The sequence below is a fragment of the Crocuta crocuta genome, unplaced genomic scaffold (genome assembly GCF_008692635.1).
Source record: "Crocuta crocuta isolate KB4526 unplaced genomic scaffold, BGI_CrCroc_1.0 scaffold334, whole genome shotgun sequence".
Classification (NCBI taxonomy): Eukaryota; Metazoa; Chordata; class Mammalia; order Carnivora; family Hyaenidae; genus Crocuta; species Crocuta crocuta.
In genome coordinates this window covers 558,633-575,745 of record NW_027533260.1, presented here as the reverse complement: position 1 = coordinate 575,745, position 17,113 = coordinate 558,633, and the positions used below count along the sequence as shown (strand labels likewise).

General features: G+C 41.5%; 1 protein-coding gene across 8 annotated transcripts in view; it reads right to left on the bottom strand.

Moving 5' to 3' along the window:
• Nucleotides 1–17,067, bottom strand: part of LOC144217620 (zinc finger protein 649-like) — a 50,004-nt gene extending 32,937 nt beyond the window's left edge. For 4 of the 8 annotated variants that reach the window (XM_077747249.1, XM_077747242.1, XM_077747250.1 and 1 more), the window contains exons 1-6: nt 16,919–17,067; nt 15,881–15,973; nt 14,052–14,244; nt 8,837–9,035; nt 5,943–6,069; nt 5,576–5,671 (exon numbers count right to left, since the gene is read on the bottom strand). In XM_077747249.1, the coding sequence (XP_077603375.1) occupies nt 5,576–5,671; nt 5,943–6,069; nt 8,837–8,851 (238 nt within the window). In that variant the 5' untranslated portion in view covers nt 8,852–9,035; nt 14,052–14,244; nt 15,881–15,973; nt 16,919–17,067. The remainder of the gene's footprint in view (nt 1–5,575; nt 5,672–5,942; nt 6,070–8,836; nt 9,036–14,051; nt 14,245–15,880; nt 15,974–16,918) is intronic. The other 4 variants (XM_077747243.1, XM_077747246.1, XM_077747245.1 and 1 more) reach the window with 4 other exon arrangements.
• Between the last annotated feature and the right edge of the window lie 46 nt (nt 17,068–17,113).

Genomic DNA, 17,113 nt, shown 5'->3' with positions numbered 1-17,113 from the left:
ACAAGGAAAGTTAAGGTGACACCACGGGGTAAGAATGAGTGATGTTACATAGGCAACTCGATGAGTAACATTCCAAAAAGGAACAGCCAATGCAAAACTCAGAGGCAGAAAAACTTAGGCATGATGAAGAAACATAAGAGAGGCTGGTGTACCTGGACTATCCTTAGCTTGAGTGAAGTAGAAGTAGATAAGTTTGGAAAGGGAGGCAGAACTGAGAACATACAGATGATATAGGAAGACTTTGTTAGAAACTGTATTTTATGGTGCCCCTGGTGGCTCATTTGGTTAAGCATCCAACTCTTGATTTTGGCTCAGGATATGATCTCAAGGTTCATGGGTACATAATCTGCATTGGGCTCTGCACTTGACAGCACAGAGCTTGCTTGGGATTCTATCTCTCAATCTCTCTGCCCCTCCCCCATTTACATGTGCACGTGTGCTCTCTCTCTCTCACAATAAATAAACATTTTTTTAAAAAGTTTTAAAAAATTGGACTTTATGCTAAGGACAATGGCCAGAAGCCACCAAACATTTTCTGGCAGGGATACAACCCATTCTGATTGGTATTTCCAAAAGCCACATGGCTGTTGCATGAAGAATGAACTGGAGAGGTGAAAATGTTGAATCCACAGCAGAGTTCAGGCAAGAGGTAACAGCAGCTTTCGGGGAATTGGATGGCTCAGTAGGTGAAGCGTCCAACTCAATATTGGCTCAGGTTGTGATCTTACGGTTATGAGACTGAGTCCTGGGCCGGGATCTGTGCTGAGTGTGGGGCCTGCTTGGGATTCTCTCTTTCCCTCTCTCTGCCCCTCCCCCACTTAAAAGAGGTAACAGCAGCTTCAGTGTGACTGATCACAATGGAGTTAGAGAAATGTACAAAAACAAGGACATAGTACAGGAGGGGAAAGACAGTGACAGGAGGAAAAGAGAAGGCTCACTGTAAGAGTGGATGCCAGAGGAAGAAAAGAGAATCATCAAGGATTGCTCCTGCACGTGTGGCTTAAGCATTTGTATAGGTGCTTGTGCCATTTAATACAATGAGGAAAATCAGAGAGTTAGGTTTGGGATCTGTGGAGAATCAAGTGCTCCGCTGTGAGGTACACATCAGGTCTGAGATAACATAAACATTCAAGAACAAATATGAAATAGGAGTGTGGAGAAAAGTTCCAGACTTCAGATAATAATTTTAAGTTGAGTATGTAAACAATATTTAAACATCTGGACTACACAAAACCAGATGAGGTAGTGCAGGAAGAATGGACAGAGAAAGTAGAAAGCCCTGGACAAAAATTTCATGGATTCCAAGTCTTAAGAGTTCTGGGAGAGGGATATGCAAAAAGAATATGAAAATCCCATCCAGAGACATCAAACAAATGCTGACCAAACATATAAAAACAATATAGGTTTTTATAACAAAGGGCTGGAATTGGAAAATCAGAATGTGGCATCTACAGAATCTCATCCCAAGATTCCTGAGGTACAATAGTCAATAATCACCTTATTACTAAACTTATTCCCCTCTCATTCTACCTGCACATCAAAACTAAACTTTTATAATAAAACCAATGACCTATTTAGAGTAATACTGTAGCCAATAGTTCAACTTTCTATGTAAAAACGATACAACCTCACCCAGTCCAATATATCCAGACACATATATGTCCATCTGGAATTTAAAAATAGGTCCTTCCGGGGTGCCTGGCTGGCTCAGTCAGTTAAGCGTCTGACTTTGGCTCAGGTCATGATCTCGTGGTTTGTGAGTTGGGAGTCCTGCGTTGGACTCTGTGCTGACAGCTCAGAGCCTGCAGCCTACTTTGGATTCTGTGTCTCCCCGTCTCTCTGCCCTTCCCATACTCATGCTTTCTGTCTCTCAATAATAAATAAATGTTTAAAAAAATTTTTTTAATAAAAATAAATATAGGTCCTTGGGCCATCCACTCGTCCCAGAGAAGAGTATAGCTGTACTAACTGGTAGAAACATCAGCTTCTCCTCAGTTTAATCATACTGCAACTGTGTACTGTGCTGTTCAATAAAATCTTCTCCAACAATGGGAATGTTTTATATCTGTGTTTTCTAATATGGTACCCACTAGCTATGTGTGGCTATTGAGCACTTGAATGGGGGTGATCAGAGTGACAGGAGAACTGAATCTGTAACTTTACTAAATGTTAAATAAATTTAAGTAGCCACATGTGACCAGTGGCCAACACAATGGACGGCACAGGTATAGACCACCATATCCATATACTGTAATACCTATATTTGCCATTATAATCTATTTGATAGACTCATCCCCAAATTTTTCTCTTTCAACTAAGGCCACATTCTTCCTTAATCTCTGTTCCTACCTCCTCTCTGGTGCCAATTAAGAGATTCTGAAGAATCATTCTCTATCCAGGAACAAAACACTGACCTGCCTTATCTCCCACTTATTCTAGAACTCCAAGTTCTAACTTCCTATTGTTCCAAAGCTACTACCCAGCTATCACACAAGACTCTCTAGAAATAGCCAAAAAAGATAACAGAGAACCAAATTCACACTTTCTAAGCCAATCATTAACATAAAATCCACAGTAATCAGTCATTTCCTTTCACACAGTCTCCTATAGGCCAATCTATTAAGAATCTCTCACATTGCCTTCTTCATTTCCATCTCCAAAATCTTTTTACTGACCCACAGGACTTCCATCATCATTTTTATTTGAAACTCTGCTATCTTTCTTGCAGAAATTATTTTATCATGCTTCCAAAAAGTACTTCATTCTTTCTGTAACACTTTATCTCAAAACTCAATTTTCTCTAATTTTGCAAAAACAGTCCTTGTCTATGCCTCATAATCAAATGCTAAAAATTTTAGAATTTTATGCATCTCTGTCAACTCTTTGCAACTGGGGACTTTGGAAACTTGGAAGGTAAGTCTGTTCTTCATTACATTTGAACCCTTCGGAGCTGTATGAGGGTGGCAGTTCTACTACAGGGATCAAAGCACAGCTGGGCTAGTGAGCATTTCCAACCTCATTTGCTCAGGGCCCTCCCCATATCTAGTAAATCAGAAGCTAAACCTTAAGAGACCAAGTCTGTGGTTTGAAAAAGCCCCCACACAGTTTATGCATATCCCTGATTTAAAAACAAAACTAAAAAACAAAACAAAATCAAAAACAAAAAACAAAGCAAGACCTTGTTTCAAGATGTGATGAACAGATGCACGTGAATGATGATGCAGTCTGCGTGCAGGAAGGAAGAGTGAGATAGAGGCCCTTTCTCTGTATGGAAAAGGAAGTCTCATCCCAACCAGTGAAACAATACAATAAAACATGTCGATCATGACTGAGTCGGTGCAGTTTAAACAGAGTACAGAGGAGTTAGGGAAGATGGGGTTCCAAGTGTGCACTGGAATTTCGGAGAGATAAAAAGAAGGCAGTATTTGAACATAAAAATGCAACACAATCAAACACACAGATGCTGGTTCTTAGTTTCCCGGACATTGTGTTATCTGTGGCATTCAATAAAATATATCACTTCCGCCTCCTCAGAATAAGTCTGTTGCTTGTTTCTGGGACATCTTCTGACCGTCCTCCTCCAAGAGCCCTGATACTTCTCACTCTACCTGGCTGGGTTCTTATCTTCTCAACCTCTAAATATATGTGGACCTCCTGGTTTATTTGTTTGTTTGTTTGTTTGTTTGTTTTTAACCAATTGTCACTCTTTGTGAGTTTCTCATTAAGTTCCACTGCTTTAATGCTCCTGGCCCACAGAGGAATGCAGCCATACCATTAAAAGGGACTAACCGGGGGTGCCTGAGTGGCTCAGTCAGTTAACTGTCTGACTCTTTATTTTGGCTCAGGTCATGATCTCACAGTCATGAGATCAAGCCACATGCCAGGCTCTGCACTGTGTGTGGAGCCTGCTTACGATTCTCTCTCACCCTCTACCCCTGCCCCTCTCTCCCCTTCATACTCTGTGTCTCAAAAGAAAAGGAAGAAAAAAAAGGGAATAACCAAAAAACTGAAAATAGCCAGTGTGGGGTGGGTGTAGCAACTGAGCAATCCAAGTCTAAATGATCACAGCCTACTCCGAGATGGTAATTAAGAGTGTGCAATTTCCAAAGGCCTTTCCAAAACAACAAAAAAAGTTGTTTTTTTTTAAAGACTGTATTTTTAAGTAATCTCTACACTCAATGCAGGGCTCAAACTCACACCCCGAGATTAAGAGTCACATGCTCCACTGATTGAACCAGTCAGGTACCCTAAAACAACAAAACTTAATACAAATAGCAGAGAACTTCCAAGAAGTAATAGAGAAATACAGAAAATTCAAGGCAAAACTCAGCAGTGACCAGGCACCAGTGTGAACAGCAGTATAGCAGAGACTAAGTAAAATGCACTAGGAATAAAAGGATTCGCCAGGAGGAAAAATGATCTCAGGTTCCAGCACCAAAGCAGAAGTAGAAAGGACTTCACAGGATAATTATCCTGGGTGCTAGCCAAATAGAAGAATAGAGGTCAGATCAGGCTACAGAAGGGAGATGTCCACTTGGGAATAACAGTCAGATTACAGAAAGCTGAACTCTTCAGTATATATGAATATGCTCTATGATGGTCAAGACATCATCTGGGAGAAAGGAGGACTCTGGTTTCGCATACAGGGAGTAGGACATCAAAGGACAGCTGCCCAGGTGGCTGGCAACATACCAGGGATTACAGTGCAGATCAGATGTTAGTAGCAGAGGTCCATTTAGGACTCTCTCAAACTGGGACTCTCAGAGAACAGAGAGCTTAGGCCTTGACAACAAATGAAACTGTTAATATGAGAATCAAGCAGAAGATTAAAAAAGACAACAGAACCTGCAAGTTGGGGAAGCAGAGGGTGAAGAAGTAGACAGAGGTGCCCTGAGAGACAAGGTACGTGTGGTTTTCAAATGACCTCAGGGGACATGGGGTGTCATGCAGGGATATCAGCCCTTTCAAAAGGAGCAGTGATGTGCAGGAGATGAGAGCTGGGCCAAGTGCAAAGCCATCGGTTCGGGAGCAAGCAGGCAGAGAAAAGGAAGTGGGCATGCTGCAGAAAAAGAAAGGGAGGGGCGCCTGGGTGGCACAGTCAGTTGAGCATCTGACTCTTGATTTCGGCTCAGGTCATGATCTCACAGTTCATGAGTTTGAGCCCTATATCAGGCTCCTCACTGACAGTGCAGAGTCTGCTTGGGATTCTTTCTTTCCCTCTCCCTCTGCCCCTCCCCCATGCACAGGTGAGCCCTCTAAATAAATAAATAAATAAGCAAGGAAGATGTTCACAAGTGAGGCAGGAGAGAACCCGGGAAGAATCTGGGTCCTAGGTAAGACAGACTGTAATCAGACTCAGATCTAGAAATGAGAAAAAAAGGGAGGAGGGGATGGTGAAACCTCACCCTTTAATAACTGACAAAGAACAGCCCTAATAAAGAACAAAGATACAGAAAGGAGTTGATTAGAATTGTGTCACCAACGGGTGTAAGAAAAGCTCTCACACAATAAAGTGTTAACATTTCCTTAACCAACTGGAATTCTGGTTTTCTTGGTGTTCTTTTTACTCACTCACCTGGACAGGGTGGCCTCGGAGCTGCTGCCTCTACTGCCCACGGTGGTCCTCCGTGCTCCAACTGGAAGAGTGACTCTGGTTTGCTGGCTTGGTATCCTGTAAAATGGGGAAGCACTGAAGACTTGGCACCAAGTACTTAGCCTTGGGGCATCTACAGAAACTGGAGAAAGTTTGTGTATCATTTGTGATTCAGTAAAGAAAAATCCTTTTCCTGGGGGAAGGGAGAGCATATACATTCTAGGGCCAAACGGGAGAATAAAAGTCTATACCCTACAACATGTTAGTGCAAACAAGGAGATATTTCAGCAACACTACACGTTCTACTGAATGAGAAATGAAAGGCAACTGACTGTGATGCTGTCCTCACCCAGTGACACCAGGTTCCTATAGTTCTCCAGCATCACGTCCCGGTACAGGTCCTTCTGGGCGGGGGCCAGGAGCCGCCACTCCTCCCGGGAGAAGCCCACGGCCACATCCTCAAACGATAACAGTGCCTGCAACAACATATGTCAATGCATTCTAAGGCAGAGCGGAAGATGCAGGAAAGCGGGACAGGAACGTGTTCTGATTGACTTCCTGTGATAAATTACGTGCATGGTGACCATTTCACCCACCACAGGACTGTGTGTCTGAGTCCACTGGGCTGCTCTAACAAGATACCACAGACTGGGTAGCTTATAAAAACAAAAATTTATTTCTCACAGCTGGCCCCCATCCCCTAACACCATCCTCCCTGGGGGGTAATATTTCAACATACAGCTTTTGTGGGAAGACAAACATTCAGAAAACAGCACAGCAGAATTCTACTAATTGGTTCTTCATAGCCTAAAAGAGTACTAAAATAAGATTTGCAGAGATAAAACAATGTGCAGGAGAAATGTTCATTCTTTGTTTTTAACAGTGAAAAACTATCCATCATCTAAACCTCCATCAAAAGCAGACAAGGATATATTACAGCACTTCCATGCTGTACTATAGCATACAAATGTTACAATCAATTTGGTAGATATAAACATTGATATCAACGATCTTTNTCCAGGCTCTGAGCTGGCAGTCAGCACAGAGCCCGACGCGGGGCTCGAACCCACGAACCGCGAGATCGTGACCTGAGCGAAAGTCGGACGCTTAACCGACTAAGCCACCCGGGCGCCCCTAACGTTTATTTATTTTTGAGAGAGAAAGGGTGAGAGTTGGGGAGAGACAGAGAGAGAGGGAGCAGATCCAAAGTGGGCTCTGAGCTGATAGCAGCAAGCCCGATGTAGGTCTCAAACTCATAAACCATGAGGTCATGACCTGAGCCAAAGTCAGATGCTTAACTGGGACTGAGCCACCCAGATGCTCCTAAAAAATCTTAATATACACAATTATATATGTATAAGTACACACATGTATGCATTTAGAAATGTATATAAAAATATTCTACTACAGGTCAATTATACAAACAAATTAGAGCCCCAAACTATTAACATCTGTTACTCCTTGGTTTGGGGGTTGGGCAGAAAAAGGTGAAAGGAGATACTCTCTTTTGGTGCAAATACTTTTTTTTTTTTTGCTTGAATCTTTTACATGCAAATATAGCTATGCATCATTAAATATTTAAAAATACAAAGGCCAGGGGCACCTGGGTGGCTCACAGTTGGTTAAGCATCTAACTTTGGCTCAGGTCATGATCTGGTGGTTCCTGAGTTTAAACCCTGAGTCAGGCTCTGGAGCCTGGAGCTTGCTTTGGATTCTGTGTCTCCTTTCTCTCAGTCCCTCCCCAATTCATGCTTGCTCTCTCTCTCAAAAATAAACATTAAAAAAATTAAAAAATAAAATAAAAATAAAAACACAAAGTCCAAACCAAGAATAATTGGCTCTGACTTCTTTTTCTGAACCTGCGGTTAAAAGGTATAGGGGTGCCTGGGTGGCTCAGTTAAGTGTCCAACTTCAGCTCAGGTCATGATCTCACAGTCTGCGGGTTTGAGCCCTGCATTGGGCTATGTCCTCTGTGCTGACAGCTCAGAGCCTGGAGCCTGCTTTGGATTCTGTGTCTCTGTCTCTCTCTGCCCCTTCACCACTCATGTGGTTTCTCTCTCTCTCAAAAATAAACATACTATAAAAATTTTTAAAGATTAAAAAAGAAGGCATAAAGGGAGGGGCCCTGTTGTCAGTGCAGGCCCGCTTTGGATCCTCTGTCTCCCCTTCTCTCTCTGCTCCTCCTCCACATGCAAGTGTGCACATGCATCCTGTCTCTTTCTCTCTCTCTCTCAAAAACAAACAAACAAAAAGGTATAAAGGGAGCATTGTCACTATCTGTACTCTAAGCTGTTATCAAAGAATGGAACTTTTAGCTGTCTTCCTCCAAACGGCAGAATTCTTCTTCACAGAGGACCTCTCAAAGGTCAAGCAGCCCATTCATTCTATTAAATAAGCCAGGCATTATTCCTGGGTAAAGTGTAGACTGCTGGAAGGTTCTATCATCAAGGTGCACTGCTTTTGAAGAATTCTGTCCTGGGGCGCCTGGATGGCTCAGTCAGTTAAGTGTCTGACTTCAGCTCAGGTCATGATCTCGCAGTTTGTGGGTTCGAGCCCCACGTCAGGCTCTGTGCTGACAGCCAGCTCAGAGCCTGGAGCTTGTTTCAGATTCTGTACCTCCCTCTCTCCCTGACCTTCCCCTACTCACACTGTCTCTCTCTCTCTCAGAAATAAATAAAACATTAAAAAAATTTTTAAAAAAAAGAATTCTGTCCAATCAAGTCCTGCTCTGGCATTCTCTCAAGCTTTCTGAGGAATACAATGAGAAAAAAACAAAGGAAGCATCCTATGCCTTTATTACATGGCTGATATTGAGGACACGGTCTACCACAAAATCTCTCTGAAGAGCTAGGAAAAGAAATTTCTTAAGCTCTCAGAGCAATGAAATTACTTTCCCTGAAGAACTGGTTTGCTTTCTCCTCACAGACACTGCAAATCATATAACCTTTCAAGTTTTTCTTGGTATTACAGCTGCCCAGAGGAAGAGACACAAATCCAAGCTGAGGCAGCCCACAAGGCCTTACACAGTCATTTACCTCCCATCCTTAAGGACTCTGTATGGACCCTAGGGCCTATTTATATCCCTTGCTTCCTAATTTGCCCAGATTTGAAGATTATAGCCTAAACTTGTTTTCTGACAGATCCCGACTTTTATCAACATATACTGTCTCATTCTATCAGACTTTTAGAAGCTTCCACAAATCCACTGGGAAACAAAGGACAGAAAGGTACAACAAACCTCACCTGGGCCTTTGTCATTTTCTCCTGTTCTTAAGAAGGCTAGAAACTCCAGGGTATGCTATCTTCGGTCTGCTCTGGGCCTGCCCAGAAGTTACAGTAAAGATATCTCAGGTCAGGCTGCTGCCAGAAACAATGATCTCCCAGGCCTGGAACCTCCTTCTTCGTCCAGTACCAATAATGCCTTGTTCCCCTGGTCTAGAACCTGTGGATTCAAAAGCAAATTCTATGGTAAGAGGACATGCACCGGGGGCCGCAGCTTTCTCTTGCTGTGCGGCCTCACTCTAACAACAGGCCCCAATATTTCCTGTCTCTTTAACACCCAGGAAGCTTTTGTATCACGAGGCCATGCTCCATAGGAAGACATGGAATGGGTGAGAAGAAAGCCTCCCCCCACTCTTTTTTTTTTTTTTTTTTACAAAGTTGGACAAGAATGGATGTGAAAGAGATGGGAGAACACAGTTCATGGTCTTGTCCGCTGTCAAATTCTCACACAGATCAATTTCAGGAAAGATAATGTATATAAGCGGTGGTTCTGGAAACTGCCTTGAAACTACCTGTGCCCACACATCCCTAAAACTTTTGTTTATTGCACTGGAGCAATTATCCCACTTGAAGACCAAGGTACCTTACAAATCATGAACATTGTCTTGTTTAATCCTTAATACTATTCTATAAGGCAAGCATTATCTCCATTTTAAGCACAAGTAAGCTAAGGCTTGGTCAGGTGAAGTGTGTTGTCCAGGTTAACATCCTTCCTAAGTAGCAATGTGGGAGTCTGAATCCACAACTGCCTCTCACCTTTATGACATATCTCTTTTCCAACAGCCTCACAATACAGTTTTTTTTCTCTTTCTCGTGCACTTCATGAACTTTACTCCCTAGCACATCACACTGTGGGGTGGCCATCCTGCGGACTGGCTATATGGTCAGTTACAAAAACAGAGCCCCTGTATCCATCTCTTGTAATATTTGCTGTGCACACCCAGACAGCTCCTTCCACATAAGCAGGAGAGCAAAGGCAGCCCCGTCCTTGCCTTAGCAGCAGATCAAAGATCAGTGTCCCCAAGTCCAAGCCCTGGAGCCATGCTGGAAACTGGAAACCCACACTCTGAGGACACTAACACCATGAGGTCAATTTGAATTCTGCTTTCATCCTACAAGGCAGCAAATTATTCTCAAAGACTCTCTCTCTAGCTCTCCTGATTCCTCCACACCCAGAAAGCTCATCTCTGACCCATTCTCTGGCCAACTGGTAAGGGCAGGAAAGAAGTAGGAAGGGGGTTAGATATTAATGAGTTTACAACTGAGATCTCTAGGATTGGAGATCAAGGACCCAACTGTTTCCCAGAAGCTCCTTGGCAGACTTTCCCTCACACTTGACAGATTAGAGCTGCAACAAATGTTCATGCCTGGAACACAGCAATGAAATTGAGAATGACAATGGACCTACCCTGGCTGGCAGGACTAATCTGCATTTTCTACTGAACTGATGTTAAGGTCAAGTTCCCAGATGGATGGCTGTCTAAATAAAATAGGCATTTTTTTAAAAAGGGGCATAGATGTCAGGTTGGCAGCCAAGAGTAGCCACTAAAAGGGGCGCCTGGATGGCTCAGTCAGTTAAGCATCCGACTTTGGCTCAGGTCATGATCTCACAGCCCGTGGGTTCAAGCCCTGCATCGGGCTCTGGGCTGACAGCTAGCTCAGCCTAGAGCCTGCTTCAGATTCTGTATCTCCCTCTCTCTCTGACCCTCCCCTGTTTACGCTGTCTCTCGCTCTCTCTCAGAAATAAAAATTTAAAAATTAAAAAAAAAAATTAAAAAAAAAACAGTAGCCACTAAAATAAATAGGTTAGAGAAGAAAAGCCTAAATTGATATAAAAACAGTTCATAAAATACAGTATTCTTTTTGTTACAAACTTATAATAGCCTAGGAATGGGAGTGGCTACTTTCTTAGACTCATGGTATAATGGAAAATAGATATTTGGCATTTTTCCCAGATTCCAGGCACACAGCTCCTAAAATTCCTGGACTCTCTGGAGAGACAAGAGTAGCTTTTATATGCCAATGAGATTATTGATGGCTGGGGGTCCCTAGAGAGCCTCAGGATGGGAGCTGGTCCCCAGAAAGACCAAGGCGTGATTAGAGGGTGGAACTTTCAGCCTCACTCCGGAAACCTCTGGGAAGCACAGAACGGCTGGAGATTGGGCTCGATCAATGAGTTAATCAACCACACCTATTTAATCCAAAAAAATCTCCTAAATTACAGAGTTTGGAGAGCTTCTGAGTTGGTCAACACTTTGTGGTGCCAAGAGGGTGGTGTACCCCAACTCCACAGGGATAAAGCTCCTGTGCTGAGGACCCTTCTGGACCTTACCCTACGTACCTCTTCACCTGGTGCTCCTTTGTATACCTTATAATAAACCAGTGATAGTAAGTAAACTATCTTCCTGAGTTCTGTGAGCTGTTCTAGCAAATTCTTAAACTTGAGGAGGAGGGTGTGTAGGGACCCCTGAGGTACTGTTAAGGTCCACGGATAGAGGATTAATTGAATGAATAATTATATTCCACCTAATGGAATATTATGTGATTATTTAATATATTAACACATATTTCCTGAAATAAAAAATGTCCACACTATACAGCTCAGTGAACAAAGCACATTTCTACTCATTATGTATATAACATGACTCTCTATTTCTGCCAAAGTAAAGCAATGCATCTATATCTGTGTGTGTGTGTTTATACACACTTATAAAAATAAATATTAACAATATTAATAATTGTTATAGCTGGCTCTGCAGATTGGGAAAATGTAATTTACATCTTTTTTTTTCTTCCAACACCACAGGATTTTTAAAAATTAAATATTTTTAAATTAAAAAAAAAAATCTTCACTTGGAAGGAAGCTATGCTCACCACTATACCACCAACGTAAAAAATCTCCACTTGAAATAACACTAAAGATGTTGCAAGTCATTGTAAATCAACAGCCATATATGCTTCAAGAAGAAGTGATGGGAGGACAGAAGAAAACAAGTTCCCTGGCCCATAAGATACTCTAGCTTCAGAATTTGGCTGAGTGCTTCATCATGCTATAGTTTAACCTGTTTTCCCCACCTCCCCTAAACTTTTCTCATAAACTGGGTGGTTGGACTTAAGATGGCCGATGACATCCCTAGTTAACTATTTTTTTTTTTATGTTTTATTTATTTCTGAGAGAGAGAGAGACAGCATGAGCAGGGAAGGGTCACAGAGAGAGGGAGATACAGAATCCGAAACAGGTTCCCCGCTCTGAGCTGTCAGCACAGAGCCCGACGCGGGGCTCGAACCCATGAACCATGAGATCATGATCTGAGCCAAAGCTGGACACTTAACCAACTGAGCCACCCAGGCGCCCCCCTAGTTAACTATTTTGGCAAGAATCTTTCATTAAGAAAGATTGTATTCTTACTGCAACATGTTGAAATGTAACAAGAGGAAAAAAAGGAAATGGAAGAAGGGATGTTAAAGAATAAAAGAGACCTAAGACATGTAAGAAGGAAATGTAATAAACATTATTCAGGTCATAACTCAATCCAATGTTAAGGGAAATACTGTCAATATTAGAAAAAAAATAAATATGCACTGGGTTTTGGATCAAATAAAAGAATTATTCGTTTTGATACATTTGAAAATGGCCTACTAGTTATAAATTTTTAATGGCCTTATCAGTTAGAAATGCACAATAGAATATTTACAAGTTTAAGGACAAGAGGCCTTGGATGTGCTATGAAATTCTCCAGAGAAAAATGAGAAGTGGCAGAGGCATGAGGAACTTGACCGGCCACGAGTTGATAACTGTGAAAGCTGAGTGATGGGTATGATTATAATGTTCTCTCTACTCTGAATTTCCATGAAAAAAAGTTAAAAAGAAAAAAGTCATCAAGGCTCGATGACATCTACCTAAAGTTTACAGTACAGATGACTCTGGTACTATATAAATTTTCATAGATGACAGAAAAGTAGGAAAAGTTTCTCTGCTAATTGTATGAAGCCAGCATTTCAGAATACTAATCACTAGATTTTTTTAGAAAAAAGAGAACTATATATATAGATGCTTGCTTATATATTTATTTTCATCCTTCCTTTTTAAAAAATGTTTATTTAAGAGAGAGAGAGAAAGCATGAGTAGGGCAGGGACAGAGAGAGAGGGGGAGGGAGGGAGGGAGAGAGAGAGGGGGAGGAGAGAGAGAGAGAGAATGAATCCCAAGCAGGCTCCAGATAAGAGTGCAGAGTCTGATTTGGGGCTCGAATTGACAAACTGTGAGATCATGGCCTGGGCCAAAATCAAGGGTAGGATGCTTAGCCGACTGAGCCACCCAGGCACCCTAAAATGAAGTTTTTTCTAGTTATCATTTTGGTGTTGTTTTATAAGCTTAATTACATTGTAGTTAGAGAAAATATTCCGAATGATTTCAATCCTTTGAAATTTGTTTAGAATGGCTTTATGGCCTACCACATGCTAACTTTTTATAAATGTTCTATGTGCATTTGAGGAAAATTGTTGGGTGGAGTGTTTTAAGTCAGTCAAAGTTGTTAATCATGTTATTCTTTTTGTTGTGGTTGTTAATCATGCTATTCTAATCATTCAAGGGTTAGCACTATAATAGTCTGGTGACCTGATTTTGCAAATAATGTTATTCCAGAACATGCTCATACCCAGTTGTTTATGTATTCTCTACAGCTACTTGCATCTTACAATGGCAGAGTTGAGCAGGTGCAGACAGACCATCTGGCCTGCAGAGGCTAAAATATTTACTCTCTCACTTCCTTTACAGAAAGTTTGCTGACCACTGTTAAACTATAGCCTTCTAGCTTTTTCTCTCCTTGTTCTCTGTCACTGAGAGAGGTGTGCTAAGAACTTTCCATTATCACTGGGCATTTGTCATTTCTCCTTGTATCTAGGAGACACTATACTTCAGGAATTCTACTAAGTGTATACCCAATACAGCTTTTATCACCAAAAAGTACAAAAATGTTCTTGTCAGCATTATTCATAATAGATACAAGTCAGTAACAACCTAAATGTCTATTAACAGGAGAATGGATAAATAGTAAGATCACACCAAAGAATACTATACGACAACGAAAAGAAATGAACTACTGCTATATGCAAGAAATTAGACGAATTTCACAACAAAATATTAAGCAAAAGAAGCCAGATACAAAAGGCAGGTACCCTATGGGGCGCCTGGGTGGCTTAGTCGGTTGAGCGTCCGACTTTCGCTTAGGTCATGATCTCGTGGTTCGTGGGTTCGAGCCCCGCGTCGGGCTCTGTGCTGACTGCCAGCTCAGAGCCTGGAGCCTGTTTCAGTCTGTGACTCCCTCTCTCTCGGACCCTCTGCTGCTCACACTGTCTCTCTCTTTCTCTCCTAGAAATTTAAAAAAAAAAAAAAAACATTAAAAAAATAAATAAAAAAATTTTAAAAAGGGAGGTACCCTATGATTCCATCTGCATAAAGTTAACAGCCAGGAAAATTTAATATGTTTTTAGGATAAGAATACCTCTAGAGAGGAAGGAGATTAGGATGAAATGGCGCTCCTAGGGTGCTATAATATCTTATTTTTCATTTTTCATGTTATACTTGAAAAATACTTTAAAGAAATGTTTTAAGTTTATTTATTTATTTATTTTTGAGAGAGAGAGAGCACGAGCAGGGGAGGGGCAGAAAGAGGGGGTGAGAAAGAATCCCAAGCAGGTTTCACACTGCCAGCACAAAGCCCAGTCGGGGCTTAGATTCACAAATCTTGCTGACAGCAGCAAGCCCCTGGCAGGGCTCCAACTTACGAACTGTAAGATCATGACCTGAGCTGAAATCAAGATTTGAACACTTAACTGACTGACTCACCCAGGCATCTCTACTTGCAAAATACTCTTAAAGAAAAGTACAGCTCAGTTTCACTTATAAATGTAGAAGCAAATATTTTTTAATTTTACTATGAAAAATTCCAAGCCAAAGAAGAAGAAACAGTATAATTAAACCCCATGTACAAAGAAAGAATGGTATAATCAAATTCCTCATATCCATTATGTGTCTTCAATAATTAGCAACCCAAACCTAATTTTGTATGATCTACACAACCACTCATCTACCTCTACCACTGGATTATTCTAAAGCAAATCCAAGACATTTTTATTTCTAGACACAAAAATACTAAGTAGAATATTAGCAAATAAAACCCAACCACATATTAAAAGAACAAATCATGGCATGGTATGGTTTCTTCCAGGAATATAGACACAGGGAAATCTAGCTATCTATAAAGCAAATATTAGAGAGAAGAAAAATATAAATGAAAATAATTTTATAAAGTGATTTGAGAGGCTTTAATGTACAGCATAGTGATTACAGTTAAGACTGTATTATATAGGGGCGCCTGGGTGGCTTAGTCGGTTAAGCGTCCGACTTTCGCTTAGGTCATGATCTCGCGGTCCGTGGGTTCGAGCCCCGCGTCGGGCTCTGTGCTGACTGCCAGCTCAGAGCCTGAAGCCTGTTTCAGAGTCTGTCACTCCCTCTCTCTCTTACCCTCCCCTGCTCACGCTGTCTCTCTCTCTCTCTCCTAGAAATAAATAAAACATTAAAAAAAAAAAGACTGTATTATATAAATGAAAGCTTTAAGATCTAAGCGAGTAGATCTTAAATGTTTTTACCACATAAAAGAAATAGTAATTATGCGACATGATGCAAGTGTTAGCTAACCTATGGTAATAATTATTTATTACCATTAATATATAAGTATATTAATCAACACAGTTGTACACCTTAAACTTACAGAATGTTATATGTCAATTATATCTCAATAAAGCTGGGGGAGGGGAATCTTTGAGAAAAAGGAATAAAAACTTGATAAATCATAGTTACCATTTATTCAGACTAGACTAGGTGCCGGGCACTACACTTTGCATTTAAAGAACATCTACTAATTTAATCTTCGTAACAACGCTATGAACTAGGAATTACGATAGCTTTTTCACAAATGAAGAAACTGACTCAGGCACTGACCTACCTAAGTCAAGAGGCTGAAGCAGGTTCTTCTTACTCCACAGTCCATACACTTGCCACCTGGCCAAAATTATTTGCAGATAACAAAAACAGTCCACTAGAAAATACAAAGGAATCGATTTAGAAGCTGGTAGCAATAACAGTAGTAGACCGAGGTGACAGAATAAGTGTATCTTTTAAAGTTTTGCTCTTGGGCATTATATAAAATTAGAAGAAAGAACAAAGAGGGAGTGGAGTCATAGGAAGAAAAACCACACCATTTACCATTACTACAACAGTGTAAATTATTTAGCAATAAACATAACCAGATCTGTCTAAGACACATGTGGAAAACCACTACCACAGCTGGTCAAACCCTTTTTTAACACTTGGGTTAAATCCATCACATGCTACTGAAAGTAGTGGACCTAACACACACCAGTTCTACCCAAAACTTGATGTACCATGACTGCAGTAATTCAAAAAGAAAAGAAGAAGAAGAAGAAGACGACGACGACGACGACGACTTCCAAAGAGTTAGTAACACGGAAACAGCTGACAAAATCATGCCAATTACCTACACAAAACTGATCCCAACACTAAAAGTGAAATACGCTGTATTTTAACAAGAGTTATTTTCTGGAGTACGTAGGAGTTTGAGCATGTCATTACATGGGTAGGAAATAAAACAAAACATGTATTTCCAATAAGCATATACAGTAAACATGGACGCAATGGGCCAGAAACCCCATCTTTTTTAAAAGTAAGGATGTGAAAAGCATCAACAACGGAACTCGCCAAACGCTGTCACCAACACGGACACGACTCCCGCTTCCCCCAACCAGAGACACCCCCTACTCTCGCCAAGTGCTCGTCCCAACACGGAACCCCCACCTGATCCTTCAACACAGAACATCCCAGCGAGAATTCCCACTCGCTTCCCCCAACACCGACCCCCCCACCACGCGCTCCTTGACCAAAAACAAAACAAAACAAAACAAAAACACAAAAAAAACTAACGAGCTCTCCCTGGCCCCAAAACACGCCCAGAACCAACACTGACCTGGCGATGGCCTCGCTCCTCGTCACTGGAGAAAACCACGGCACCACCTGCCTAAACACTTTGCCTCTGTGTCCACAGACCACCGAACCCCACCACAGCCACTGACAGACCCTCAGAAACGTAGAGGATGGCGGCCGACGAGGGCCAGAGCGCGTCGTTCCCGAGACCCGGACTCTGACGCTGGGCTCGCCTCTG